Source organism: Bidens hawaiensis, unplaced genomic scaffold (genome assembly GCF_021521415.1).
Source record: "Bidens hawaiensis isolate Kalapana, Puna unplaced genomic scaffold, B.hawaiensis_p1.1 tig00008797_1, whole genome shotgun sequence".
Taxonomy (NCBI): Eukaryota; Viridiplantae; Streptophyta; class Magnoliopsida; order Asterales; family Asteraceae; genus Bidens; species Bidens hawaiensis.
The window spans coordinates 1,067,501-1,082,542 of NW_027491635.1; the positions used below are offsets into that span (position 1 = coordinate 1,067,501).

At 37.3% G+C, this 15,042-nt stretch overlaps 1 protein-coding gene, 1 long non-coding RNA gene and 1 pseudogene across 2 annotated transcripts in view; 1 reads left to right on the top strand and 2 right to left on the bottom strand.

The window, feature by feature from the left end:
* The window catches only part of LOC143530009 (uncharacterized), a 9,573-nt gene extending 2,188 nt beyond the window's left edge, over window positions 1-7,385 (top strand). The window contains exons 5-9 of the mRNA XM_077025657.1: window positions 6,497-6,554; window positions 6,633-6,682; window positions 6,778-6,886; window positions 6,966-7,027; window positions 7,145-7,385. Of these exons, the coding sequence (XP_076881772.1) occupies window positions 6,497-6,554; window positions 6,633-6,682; window positions 6,778-6,886; window positions 6,966-7,027; window positions 7,145-7,187 (322 nt within the window). The 3' untranslated portion in view covers window positions 7,188-7,385. The remainder of the gene's footprint in view (window positions 1-6,496; window positions 6,555-6,632; window positions 6,683-6,777; window positions 6,887-6,965; window positions 7,028-7,144) is intronic.
* Window positions 7,386-8,123: 738 nt separating this feature from the next.
* LOC143530010 (ethylene-responsive transcription factor ERF021 pseudogene) lies at window positions 8,124-9,146 on the bottom strand (annotated as a pseudogene).
* Window positions 9,147-11,051: 1,905 nt separating this feature from the next.
* Window positions 11,052-12,124, bottom strand: LOC143530008 (uncharacterized). Its single transcript, XR_013134776.1, has 3 exons — window positions 11,401-12,124; window positions 11,197-11,269; window positions 11,052-11,115 (listed from the first exon to the last, which is right to left on the bottom strand). It is a non-coding gene; the product is annotated as an uncharacterized LOC143530008 (long non-coding RNA).
* Between the last annotated feature and the right edge of the window lie 2,918 nt (window positions 12,125-15,042).

The window sequence follows — 15,042 nt, forward strand, 5'->3', positions numbered from 1 at the left end:
GACGATGTGCAACAGAGAGTTGGCGGTACGGTTTGTGTTAGGTTCGGAGTCACACACAAACACGAATACAAAAGTAAAGCCGAAAGAATAAACGAAAGAGACAAGGATTTAAGTGGTTCGGTCACGGTGTATGACCTACGTCCACTGTTGATAACTAGGGTTTTCTTATTATTGAGTGATACCAACTTACAAGTACATGAGAGAATATATAGACTAGACAATTAGGGTTTAACCCTTTAACTAAACTGGGCCTGATTAGAGCTTTTAGGCTTGGCCAAAACTCAAACAGCTTAATCTCCTAATTCTGTCTATTCTTCTAAACCGGACCCGACCGATGATGGATCGGAGACCACAACATAACAATCTCCCACTTGGGCTTCGAGACATCTTCTCTAAACCACCACATGGATGCGTCAAACATTTCAACCTGCTCCCATTTGGAGACGTAAAATGTCTTCACCTGCATTGCCTTGTACATGTAAATTAAAACCCATCTGGTTTTGCACCTCCTAGTTACCCTTCGCCTTCTCAACATTATTCCTGAAGGCCTGCTGAAGCTCTGCACAGCTTCAGCTTATCCAGCATCACCGGCTTGGTGAACATATCTGCTGGATTCTTAGCACCTGAGATATTTTTCAAACTGAAAACACCATCACTGATCAAATCTCTGACAAAGTGATATCTCCTCCCGATGTGCTTAGTCTTCGAATGATAGACTGGATTCTTCGCAAGTTTCACTGCACTCTCATTGTCACAATATACGAAGAACTCTGCCTGTTTCTTTTCCAACTCTTCAAGAAAAGTTCTCAACCATACTAATTCTTTACTTGCTTCGGCTGCTGCCATATATTCTGCCTCAGTGGTTGATAAAGCAACACTTTTCTGAAGTCTGGACATCCAACATACTGCTGTTCCCCCAACTGTGAAAACATAACCAGTAGTGCTTTTAAACGTCTTCTTACATCCACCCAGATCAGCATCTAAATAACCCCTGAGAATTGTATCCTTCCCCTTAAAACATAACCCCAAACTGGAAGTACCCTTTAAGTATTTGAGTAACCATTTCACCGCTTCCCAATGTTCCTTTCCCGGATCCGACATAAAACAACTAACTACCCCGACAGCATGAGCAATGTCTGGCCGTGTACAAACTATGGCGTACATGAGACTGCCAACAGCAGATGCATACGGAACTTTAGCCATCTCTGTTCTTTCTTCCTCTGTTCTGGGAGACTGGTCTTTGGTAAGTTTGAATTACTTCCCAGAGATGTGTTTTCTCGGTTTAGTCTTCTCATCATTCATCCTGAATCTTTCTAACACTTTCCCTATGTATTTCTCTTGGGATAGTGTTATGGAGCCATCTTTCTTTCTGGATATACTCATCCCCAAAATCTGTTTGGCTGGACCAAGATCTTTCATCTCAAATTCATCAGACAACTGTTTCTTCAACTTGCGAATCTCCTTCATATCAGATCCTGCAATTAACATATCATCTACATAAAGAAGTAGAATGATATATGAGCCTTTAAACTTCTTTAAGTAGCAGCAATGGTCGGCCTCAGCATTTCTTGTACCCAGTTCTCACCATAAAATCATCAAACTTTAGGTACCATTGCCTAGGTGCCTGCTTCAGACCATACAAGCTTTTCTTCAATTTGCAGACCCATTTTTCTTTCCCGGCAACCTGAAATCCCTCAGGTTGTGCCATATAGATCTCCTCGTCAAGATCACCATGTAAAACTGCTGTCTTAACATCTAATTGCTCTAGATGTAAATTTTCTGCAGCAACAATACTTAAGATCAATCTGATGGTGGTCATCTTCACAACTGGAGAGAATATTTCATTATAATCAATTCCCTTCTTTTGCTGGAAACCCTTGACCACTAAACGAGCTTTGTATCGTTTAGACCCATCATGTTCTTCCTTGACTCTATAGACCCATTTATTCTGTAGAACTCTTTTATCTGGTGGAAACTTGTATAAAACCCATGTCTGATTTTTACTCAAAGAGTTCATCTCCTCCTTCATAGCATGCTCCCACTGGAGCGAATTTTTCAACTTAAGTGCTTCATAATAACTCTCTGGCTCACCATTTTCAGTTAAAAGGAGATAATTAACTGAAGGTTTGTAACGTACCGGCTGTTTAGAAACTCTGGTGGACCTCCTAACCCAGTGCTGAGGCGGGTCAGGTTCTTGTGGAGACTGTTCATCCTCAGACTCTGAACTCCCACTGTCAGAGACTCCCTCTGACTCTTCATTTCCACCAATATCATCATCTTCAAATTCAGGAACTGTGGTTTCTTCAGTTTCTGTCTCGGGTTCGGTAGCTGACTCAACTGTCTTTTTCTGAGCATCAATTTCATATTCAACCTGCTCTTTCTGAACCCTTGATTTTGAAGTGTTTCTATCTTTGTATAACTCAGCCTCATTAAAAGTTGCATGCTTGCTTCTGACTACTTTTCTGCTTTCTAAATCCCAAAGCCTGTAGCCCATTTCGTTTGACTCATATCCAATGAAAACATATTTTTTAGCTTTAGCATCAAGCTTGTCATTTTTCACTAGATCATAAGCGCTACACCCAAAGACTTTCAAATGCTTATAATCTGCAGCTTTACCTTTCCACTCTTCTTCTGGTGTCTTGAAACCCAACGGTACTGACAATCCCCGGTTAATTAAATAAGCTGCAGTGTTAACTGCATCTGCCCAGAACGTCTTTGGAAGCCCGGCATTAAGTCTCATACTTCTTGCCCTTTCATTTAACGTCCTGTTCATTCGTTCTGCCACTCCATTTTGTTGAGGAGTGCCGGGGACTGTAAAGATCATCCGAATACCGTACTCTTCACAATAATCACGGAATTCTTTGCTAACGTATTCACCACCGTTATCCGACTTCAAGCATTTCACCTTCAAATCAGTTTCCAATTCAACAGCAGTTTTCCATTTCTTAAAAGTATCAAAAACATCAGATTTATTTTTAAGAAAGTAAACCCATACTTTGCGTGTCGAATCATCAATGAAGGTGACATAATAGTGCGATCCTCCCAAAGAAGAGACTGAAGTTGGTCCATAGACATCAGAGTGAATAAGCTCCAATTTCTGAGCTTTCGGTTGTTTTCCGGTCTTCACAAAAGATACTTTCTTCTTTTTACCGAAAACACATGGTTCACAAAATTCAGATTCAACCTTCTTCAGTTCTGGAATTTTTCCTCTAGCAACGAGCATTTTCATCCCTTTTTCACTCATGTGTCCGAGTCGTTGGTGCCACAAACTAGACTGACTCGGTCCACTGGTCACTGCATTTACCCCATCAGCTGGAATTTCAACCATGTATAAAGTGCCCTTCTTTTTACCTCTGGCGATCACAAGATTCCCTTTCACAACTTTCCATTTACCCCCACCAAACATAACATCATATCCTTGGTCATCTAACTGCCCAACAGAAATTAGCTTTCTTCTAAGGCTAGGAACGACCCGAACATCCTTTAGAGTCCATAAGGTGCCCAATGAAGTTTTTAGTTCAATATCCCCCATCCCCGTGATATCAACAGCATGATTATTAGCCAAACGAACTTTACCAAAATTACCTGTTCGGAGATTCTTCATCTTCTTCGTGCTATAAGTGGCATGAAAAGATGCACCAGAATCCATAATCCATGAATCTGTTGATTCTTCAACACAGCATATAAGAGTCTCTTCTGAACCTTCTGAATCATCTGAACCGGTGGCCAGATTAACTTCCTTCTTAGATTATTTCTTTTCTTTTGAAATTGAGGGGTTAGGGCATTGGTTTCTGAAATGCCCCATTTCTTTGCAATTCCAACACTCAATGTCTTTTCTGGGCTTTGACTGACTTCTTCTTCTAGACTTTGACCTACCCCTGCCATTACCTTTCTCTCTTCTCCTACCTCTCCCTTCGGTGCTCAATATAGAACTAGATGTCTCACCAGAATTCCTTCTTCTTATGTCCTCCCCTAAAATCAAATCCCGGACTCCTTCAAAAGTAAGCTTAGTATTCCCAGAAGAACTACTAACTGCAGTAACAGTCCCTGACCAACTTTCGGGTAACGAGGATAACAAGAGTAACGCTTGAACTTCATCATCAAACTTGATATCAACAGAAGACAAACGAGAAATAATAGTGTTGAAGTCATTAACATGAGAGGTAACAGATGCCCCTTCCTTCATTCTGGTGTTAACTAGCTGTCTAATCAGAAATACCTTGTTTGATGCAGAAGGCTTTTCATACATATTTGACAAGGCTTTCATAAGACCATACGTGGTAGTTTCATTTACAATATTGAATGCCACATTCTTAGCTAGTGAGAGTCTAATAACAGCTATGGCTTTTCTGTCAAGTACCTTCCACTCATCATCTTTCATACTTTCCGGTTTCCTCTCTTCTAGTGCTTCCATTAAGTCTTTCTGACATAGCAAATCCTCAATTTGCATTTTCCACCATCCAAAATCCTGACCATCAAACTTCTCAATCTTGATCTTTCCGTCCTCAGCCATTATCCAAACTGAGTTTTGATTACATCAAACAACCAAACTACCCAAGGAATAAAAGGACTGGAAACTGATCAGAAAAAACGAACCAGCAGCTGCGGAACCCTAATCAGCGGCGGCGGAACTGTAGCAGCGGCGGCGGTACTGTAGCGGCGGCGGTGGAACTGTAGCAGCGGAGCAGCGGCGGCGGAACTGTGTGTATAATCGAGAACCAGGCTCTGATGCCAATTGTTAGGTTCGGAGTCACACACAAACACGAATACAAAAGTAAAGCCGAAAGAATAAACGAAAGAGACACAAGGATTTAAGCGGTTCGGTCACGGTGTATGACCTACGTCCACTGTTGATAACTAGGGTTTTCTTATTATTGAGTGATACCAACTTACAAGTACAGGAGAGAATATATAGACTAGACAATTAGGGTTTAACCCTTTAACTAAACTGGGCCTGATTAGAGCTTTTGGGCTTGGCCAAAACTCAAACAGCTTAATCTCCTAATTCTGTCTATTCGTCTAAACCGGACCCGACCCATGATGGATCGGAGACCACAACATAACAGTTTGTGCGCCACATAAACCCATTCTCCAACCAACAATTGTCCATCCCGACATTTCTTGTCAACTTGCATATTCATAGAACTTTGAACGTTGGATAAATGAACCTTAAGATGTTGCAGAGCTTCATCACGATCCTGAAGTTCGCGAGCCATCAACTCCACTCAAACTTCTCCATGAGCAATTTGTAAAACAGATAAGAGGGCTGGACGTTGCATCTTCAGTTAAACCAAAGTCCCAACCCGGTTTCGATTCAAAGGTTTGAACATCAAGCAGTTCACTACCAATTTTGTATTGACTTGGATGAACCTTAGGTACAATATTTGTAGGCCTGTGCAACACCTGAGAAAAATTCGTTGAAGTGCGAGAGTAAAACTTGAAATCACCAGCTTCATTGATACGTGTATGCGGGTGTCCCGTTGATAACAGTTGGGAGGAAAGAACAGGGGATACCGAATGAAGTGCTAATATCGCCTCTGGAGCAAAAAGAAGCACCGTTGGAAGGGCACCAATTGGATTCTCATCTGAATCGTTAAAGGAAGATAACGAAGAATTAGGGTTCAGTGAGGGCTCGAACACATCTGATGGAGAATTACCAGATTCAGAGGACTAGCAGTTGCAGGCCTTAGATTTGGAATATCCACACCCGAATCATAACATGAAACAGATCCCTCAATTTCAAACAAATCAAGGTTTGAGGAACTTATATCCTCATCCAATTGCCCTTTTGAATTGTGAATTTCGAGGCCACCAAAACGCAAACGCTCAGAAACGACCGCCTTCAGTTGAGCTACCACAGATGGAAGACCACCAGACAAATCCCCGTCGGAAGCAGATTTGGGACCAAATTCCTATCAGACACAAATTTGGGACGAGAATAGGGAAATACCTCACTGAAATTGCCTCCCGAACCAAGCGACTCAGCAACAGTCTTCTGCTCTTGTTGTTTCATCCAATTCAACACCACGCTTCGAAATTCGCTGGATTCACCACGATGAACCTCCAATGCTTTTAGTGTAGCTTTAATCTCAGAAACATCAGATTGTAATTGTTAAATCTATTGTCCGTGAGCATCCAATTGAGAATTCTGATTTAGGGTTTCCATGATTGAACAGAATAAAATGGCAGGCCACAGGCAGGAGTTGAACAGAATAATATGGATTGATGAGCACAGATGGAAGAAGTTGAATACTTAGTTTAACATAAACACACTTAAAGTGCGTAATTCAAAATTTTCGTTAGTTGAAGAACTAGAATTACAAAAGTTCGTTTGCAACAGATCTACAAACAAACTACACCTTAAAATAGCAATTATTGTTGCAACTGATATCTCTAAGAACACAGTTAGAGAAAAACTAAAAGAAAGCCTAACAGCTAATCGAGTGAAAAAAAAAACAAGCTACACCTTAAAATAGTAAGTATTGATTGCATGCAGGTTTATCAACCGAGAAGGGATTGATTTCTCAGATGCCCAGAATATGCAAGCTGTTCAGGTCTGCTTGCTAAACATGTCACATGATCTATAATTTGTAATTCTTTTCACTTAATAATAAAATTTATACCGTCTTTAGGAGTGGGATTTGGCAGAAAATTTGCAAGGAGTCTTAGAATACCAGACAAGGTATGACTTATGTTAAAAAGTTTGTTATGTTTTTTCTTTATTCTTCTCATATTATACTAAGCCTATAAGACTTTCTCATGCATGTGTTGTACCAGATACTCCAAGTTTCAAGGTGTTGGAAATCTGACATTGCATTTCCCTGATAGTTTTGGTGGTGATACATCTAGAATACAATACATTGGACTAAAAGGTGAAGCTACTCGGGTAAGTTCACTTTTGAGATTTCTTTTTTTCTTTTTATTGTTTTGTGCACTTTGTTGATAATTTCATTTTGTTTGTACAGCTGAAGAGAGATGTTGTTGCAACAATTGTTTATGAGCTTATGCCGAATCCATCTGATCACAAGTAAGTGCCACGTGCCTTTCCGAATGTTCTAGTATGGGATTAACTTATATAATGTTTTTTATTTTTTTTACTTTGTTAGCTATGTTTCCCACTGTTAAATCGTTGCATGATATGCAGGACAAAATCTGAATCTGGAGGAGGCATGTCACAAGTGGAGTGAGTTTGCTGCTGCATGTAGAAGTAGGTCAAGGTCATGCCATATATAAAATGTTAGTACTCCACCTCCAACAGTTTGGAAATTACTGAAATACCCTCTCCTTTTCATTCTACTTGACTTGAATGATGTGTCTGCAACTTATCATATCAGAAGTTTACAATGTTATATGTGCTGACATGAGTCATATTGCATGTTTATGGCTAATTCACCTCTTGTATTTCTCAAATCATTAGTTAGATATATATAGGAATCGTAGTCATTTTTACTGAAATGATCATTTCCGTTAGCCTTATTGGTAGTGGTTTGAGGATAATCGACTAACCAAGACATGTTAGTCATCTTTTAATGAGATGATCAATGCTATATGATACTGGATAAAATGTAGAAATTTATGGTAGTCATTGCATATGATATAGCTACTAATTTTATACAAGTCAACATAACCAGCATATCAAACTTTACAAGAACGATTGCTGTTTACATCAGTGCGCGCACACACACACACAAGAATTTATTCTTATAAGCACCTGGCCCCTGCTTGTCAAATGAGCTATTAAAACTCAGCTCATTAGATCGAATCCACGTAGAGAATGTCTGACCCCCCCCCCCCCAAATTGTCATCATTAGCGTAGTTAAAAAAAGAACTCATACCGTGCCCACATGCGGTTAAAGATTAATTATCTTGCTGGTTCTATATTCCTGGGCCACACTCAAGGTCAAAATTAGTCACTTGGACTTTAGGTTTTATTAATAGAAAAATATTTGACCACTAGAAACACACACTGATTATCATAAATAATTTGGACACCCAAAAAGTAATTTTCATTAATAAAAAATTCATGGCAAAGATATTTTATAAATTTTGTAAGTAAACTAAATTTTAGGACATCTTTTGCTGTTTTTTATCTTTCAAATTTTAATAGAAATTGCTTTGATTATTTTGTTACCTAAGGATCCCAGAGGGAATAGTTAGGTATCTCTTCCCAGTCAGCCATAGGGTCAAACTGACTAGTGTTAGAAAAATACATTTTTGGATCATCCAAAAGTGCATCATTTAATTCCATCCAAAATTTAGGGGAATCAAGCGGCGAATCATTTATCGCCTGAATTTGACTCGGTGAAAGCCCGACATTAACTGGCACCGTATGACCCGAGCTTGAACTACCCTGCTCATCTGGCAAGGGAGGTCTGAGCTGCAATGCCGCCTCTTGTGCCACCATGCGTATGCATCCGGCACTCATGTTCTCGGGCCTCGGGAGTTGGTTTGCCCGTTCCGGGAAATTAAGTCTAGCAACCTCACCCCGGAGGTAAAACGCCGCCGCGTCATAGGCAGCCGCAGCCATTTCCGCTGTCTCAAAACTCCCGAGCCAGATTCGGGTATTCTTCCCTGGTTCACGAATTTCAGACACCCATTTTCCCCATTTCCGCTTCCTGACACCCCGGTAAGCCGAAGACGTACCGCCTCCATTAGTGGACCGGAAACCATTTTCGCTCATGATTAATTGAGTTCACTTGAATATACTTGTCAAAGGTAATGCATTACAGAATGGAATCCGTGCATGTATTTATAGATACAAGTCATCAATATATATTTAAGTTGTTGAAGGTAGCTTCCAAGTAGCTTCAATCTACTTTAAAGAATCATTAGTAGATTTTTATGTTTTTAATGTTTGCAACAAGACAATGATCTTGGTTTTGACCACTGATAGACTTGACATGTGTCCCTTCACTCGTGTGTGTCTATATTTTGTTCATAGAATCTTGGCGACTGATCATATTTTAATGTAACAAAGCACTTAGAATTTGGAAGCCAAGAGATTTTGGGTTCCTGTTTATAAACGCGGTTTCCTGCAGGTGGCCTCACTTTGCTCATCTTGGGCCCACTTAATCTTTTGCTTCCTAGGACCAAACTTTTGTTTCCCCTCTAGGTATAATATTCTCTTGTACTACAAACATATACAGACTACTCCGAGTGTATCTTTTACACGTTGATGTGCCGTCGTAAACTATCATGATACGGGTTATCTTTCAAGATACAAACTTGATCTGAATTCTATAAAAGTTATTAATAACTAGTGTGTCATATTTGAGTACAATGAGTAAATGTTTGGTGCATTCAATAAGTTTTCTACTAAACTAATTATAATTAAGTAGACTTAGTATGATGGTATCGCTAGTCATGGAGGCAGAATGATAACTTCATGTTGACATCATGGTTTGACTCTGTAAACAAAGTCAAATTTGGAAGATGGGAAGTATTTGAAAGTGAATATTATCCATTTTAGTTGTTGAATGTAGAGAACAGCTGGATGTTAGTAAGCTCCCACATATCAAGTCATTTTCACTCACAATTGCGTCCACACCTTTTCCCCTTATTCTTTATATGATGTAAATATGAGTAATATAATATATGTATTTAATAAAATATGACTAATATACTACACGCATAATTAATTAAAATAAATAATCAAAATACAATTTCCGTATTATGCACCGTTAATCCTAAAGAAGGTAAAGTGAGCGAAAATAAGGTGTATGGAGTAAACATGATTCAGATTTGCAACAAAAGGCAAGGAATGCTCGCGTGGAACCAACAGAGCATATGCTTCCCTCCGACCAACCCTCACAACTCCGATCATTGTCGAAGCCGAGCTTAATGGCTTCCCTATTGACGGAGCTTACATGGACTATGGGGCAGCAACAAAGGTTATGTACGAGAGATGTTTCCTAAAACTCCTTCAAGAAATCAAGAATCAACTCCAACAAACAACAATTCTCTCAAGAGTTTCACTAGAGAGAGCGTAGTTCCTCTTGGGAAGCTCACTTTAGATGTTCGGTTGAGAGATGAAGACCTCTCACGAGTTGAGAAGCTTACATTCACAATGATTAGGTACCCATCTAATTATAATATACTCATCGGAAGAACTGGAATTGCAAATTTCGATGCAGTAATGCCCACAGCCCATGGAATGATGAAATTTCCCACCACGGGAGGAATAACTACGATGGTACCAACACAAGAAGCTTTACTCATAGTTGCTGAAGAAAAATCATGTGAGCTCAATGAGGACATGGAAGATGACCTTGTCCAGGAAATAAGCATCAATCCAGTTTACCCTAAACAAACCATTTAAGTCAAAAGTAAGCTTCCCCCTCAAACTTTGAGTAAGCTTATAACTATGTTTATTGTTTCCTCAATTTCTATAGATAAACAAGAGAGAAAGTTGATCCATGTCATTTATTGACTAATAGAAACCCGCGCGATTCGGTGGGACATGACAAAAATTTGGTGGCATCAACTTGTTACGGTATCGATTTTTTGAACCGCAAATTTTTTTTATTGTCATTTGTAAAACTTGAACCCGAACCCTCCCCACACACACCCAGGTGTGTTAAAGTTTTCCTTTTATCAATGGACCACCAACGCATTGGTTATGGTAACAATATTAACCACATCTCTTCATTTGCGGCGGAAACACGACTCACCTTTAAATGGAATTAATGGCATATCAAAACTCGACAAATTCATTAAAAACATATATCAAAGTCGTTAAAGAACATAACCGAAAGTAAATGTCGTCAACTTTATCTTCATGATTTTTTGAGCACTTTGTTTTCCCATTTCTACATGAACTTCAAGCTGGTTATTTTCTTGTGTAACATTCTTTCATTCGCATTGTTGGTGTAGGTCTCACATATTGGTTGATTCACCTGCTCAGTTGAACGTAGCTTCAAGATTTACATATTTTAACTAAAAATGATGGTAAAAGAATTGCAAGGATTGAGAATATACTAGATGTTATACACTCAGGACACATACTACCGGTATTTGTTTCTTCAATGGGAATGATTTCAACTTCAAGAAACGTCGCAATAAGTGGTTACCTCCCACCATATACCATGAATCCTACAGCAGCACCAAGTGAGATAACTGCACCATGAAAAATGATAATAAAAAAAACAAAGCAATAACGATAATGATACTTTATATACTTGTTTTAAGTATTCCTACATGCAACGAAGAGTTCTGCAAGTTCCACAGCAGCCGCAGTTTTGTTGACTCTCACATAAATCCAGATGCAAATCTACAAAACATTGTGCAAGTAGCAAACAATTAAAACATAGTTAAATTTGCATGCCAAAATAAACTAATTAATCTATGTGTCAAGCACGACAGACGAAATAAAATAAAAAGAATTGTTAATTTTGGCACTACCTCAGTGAAGTATACAATTCCATTTATAATAAAGTATGCAGGTCTGAGTTTATGAGTTGGAAGACTTCTTGCCTGAAATATGAAAAATAGAATTGCATAACATCAACAATAAAAGACACTTGTTTATAACATATATATGAATACCTGGTGATATATATCTACCCAGGATTCATGGTCTATTCTTTTGTGACGCGAACACCTTTGGACCAAGCATTTCAAATTAGTGAACCACATTAAGCACAAATATTAAACCGGTAATTACTTGATTATGCAGATTCAAATGTAGAATCAAAATGACCAGATCAAATGCAAGGGCAAAAGACGAAAATATCCTTAACTGAATCAATTATTATTTTACACTTATATTCACTATTACTTTTAATTAGTGTCCATTTGTGTTCATTTATGCTTGTAAACGGCCGTTTATAATAAATAATGAATATAAACCAACCCGAGCATGGCCATTTTCTTAACAAACAAACATGAACAAAAAAATACGTTTGTTTTAAGTGTCAGTGTCAGCCCGCTTCGTTCGTGTGTTGATTTAATTATTATAATTCTCAAATTATTATATGTTCGTATATGTTCATTTGTGTCCATTAGTATCTGTTTATGTCTGCTTAAAAAGTTGATGAACGGATACGAACAAACATGAACAAGTTCAATTGCTTAACAAATGAACACAAACACGAAATTTTGTTCCATAAGTTGTTCATAAACCATCCATTTGTTTGAAATAACCCGAACAAAAGAACAAAAAAAGGTCTCATTCAGTTCGGTTCAGTTCGTTTATAACCTTACATAATAAGCTAATTTGTAAACGACCATAAAACTGACATGATAAGCAACAACAGCTGCGTTAAATCAGTAATAGATGCTAGCCAACATGAATTCTAACAAAGCTCCATCAAAAGGCCATTGTATCCGCACGCAAAAGAACTCTTTTAAAATAATGAAATACTCGAATAATTAAGGTTAGATAGCCCACTCAGTGAATAAAAAATAAAGTAAATAATTGATAGAAAAATAATTTATAAAAATGTAAAAAAAAATAAAGAAAAATTCAGTAGTACACAAAAATGAATGAATTTAAATTGCTAATGGTGATATAAATGCAAAAATAAAACAAAAAAGCTGATGTTGACTTTTAAAGTAAAAAAAAGAACAGATCGTAAACAAATGTGATTTCGGGTTTGAATTCTTTTAATTCGTGAAGGTTTGTAATTCAAAAACGACGCTCAATACATGTATTAAAGTTAACCATTTTTACCCGTTACAGACTTACAGGACCGAATTATGAGAGCGTATGCCAAAAAATCTTACCAGCGGATGGGAGGCCAGATTTGGCTCCATTATCTTGACGAATGCGCTTCTGAATATCTTAAAATAACTTCACTTATGTTCCTCATAACCTGCTCATCAAATTAATTATTAATATTTTTATACAAAAACATATTTAGCCATATCCCACTTAAAATAATATAAATATCTACACTTCCATATCTACTTACTGTATTGGATGAAACTTACTGATTACTAACTCGTACATATGAAACAAGCGTAGTTATTCCTTGAATGTCCAAAACAACAGAATGTCCAGGACCCTTTGGTTCTGCTCCGTATAAACACTGACGTTAAAGAAAGAATAAGATACAGTTAACCACCAATTAGAGAAAAAAGTAAGATAATATGTTTGCAAATAATTCAGAGAACTAATAAAACAATTAGCAACATACCGTGCAATTTATTTTAATGATTTTACCGTTTTAAGTACTTCATCTTGTATATGTTTGGCTAATTCTCTAGTGGGCGACAACACCAAAACAACATCCATTTTGGGATTCTTGCAGTATCATTTATATTGCATGAATTCATGAATCAAATAACTAAATAAGCCCTCGTTTATATTCCAGAACCCGTTTGGCAACTGCTACAATATCATGATTTTAGAGTTCAATGGGTTATGACCAGATTTGTATGGGAGTTAGGGCAAATAAGCCCGCATTGTGTACCTGAGATATGAAAAGGTATCATCTTACTAATATAAGATTGGATCCACTGTATAAGATTATGTATATAATACTCGTCTTACAAAAGAGTACCTCTCTAAGTAACTCACAAGGAAACCCGACTGCTTTAAAGGATGTAAAAGGCGGAGGACCATTGTGTCCCTGAAAATGTAGCACCCAACCATCAACAACTTGAAGACACAACAAATAAATAAAACACCATACATTATTAATAATTGTATATAACATAGTAATATACCATAAACCAAAACTAATACTTAAATATTTTATATGCCACTATATAACTTAGTGCTCATCTTAAAGCCATGTAAACGTAGTGCCCCTATTTACATAAACAATAGTGCTTTCATAAAAATTAGCACCACAATCTATCAAATAAATGAGCTGAAACAAAGAAACATCCCATGACATTCTTCCTACAACCATGACGGTAAATAATCGACTCATTGCAGGTGTGGTACTCCATTCTAGTTTCCCATCAAACATTGAACAAAAAGAAATGAGTTTCACCAGTTGTTAGCACAAGGTAAAACGACAGTGACGAAGAGAATCGTCAAATGATTTGACTGTTTGTCGTTATGAAAGCAAATCGCTTGAATCTCCAAACAATAGAAATTCATAGGGCTTTTATGCTAATTCCAACAAGATGTTGAACACAAAGAAAATACCAAGAGTAAGATCAGATTCGAGTATACTTTACTTACAACCACCGCCAAAAACAACACAAAATCGTCATCTATGGATTGAGTATTCGTCACCCAACGTAAATTGAAGGAAACACGTGGGTTTTCTCTCTTGAAAAGAGAAAGGAAGGATAATTGTTTTATGATGGTGAACAGGAGATCTGGCAATGAGAAGATAGATAATTCAAAATTCAAAATCTAAATAAGTACAAACATAACACAAGACGGGGAATTCAAATTTGGGCAAGAGCATGTATGCATCGTTAAGTTGTATCTCAATTTGTAAAACTCTTTATTTTAAGAGTTTTTGGTGAAATTACCTTTTTGCCCTTCCTTTATATATTTTAATATAGTATAGATATACATAATTACACATACATGAAATAAAAATATATGAATGCACATATTGAACGAGAAGGAACTAATTCAATTAATATATATATATATATATATATATATATATATATATGATTTGAAAATCAAATTTGAATCCCTCTCCATAAAATATATTAAATTCATTATACTTTTTAATTAAAAGTTAAAATTAAAATTCTTAAAAATAGGAGCGTTGTCACGATTTTCAATTGCTCGTTTACATAACATTTGATCCTTTGATGTAAGGCCCCGGTCCCAGTGCCCTGCTTTAGATGTTAGATTTACACATAAACAAAATTCAAATGTCAGATTGAATGAAAACTATTCGCGGAATAATAAAAAGTCAACAGTTTCTTATAAAACATAAAAATAATACATCATGTCTTCCTTCTTTAGATGACAGCTACTCAATCCATACCATGTTCCATCCTCAAGCCAGCTCCTTTAACCTATTTACATGCGTGCATAATAAAAGTTAGCTACGTTGAGTGATATCCAGTTAATTAGGTAACATACATTACATTCACATACTTATATATACGCATCCGAAGATA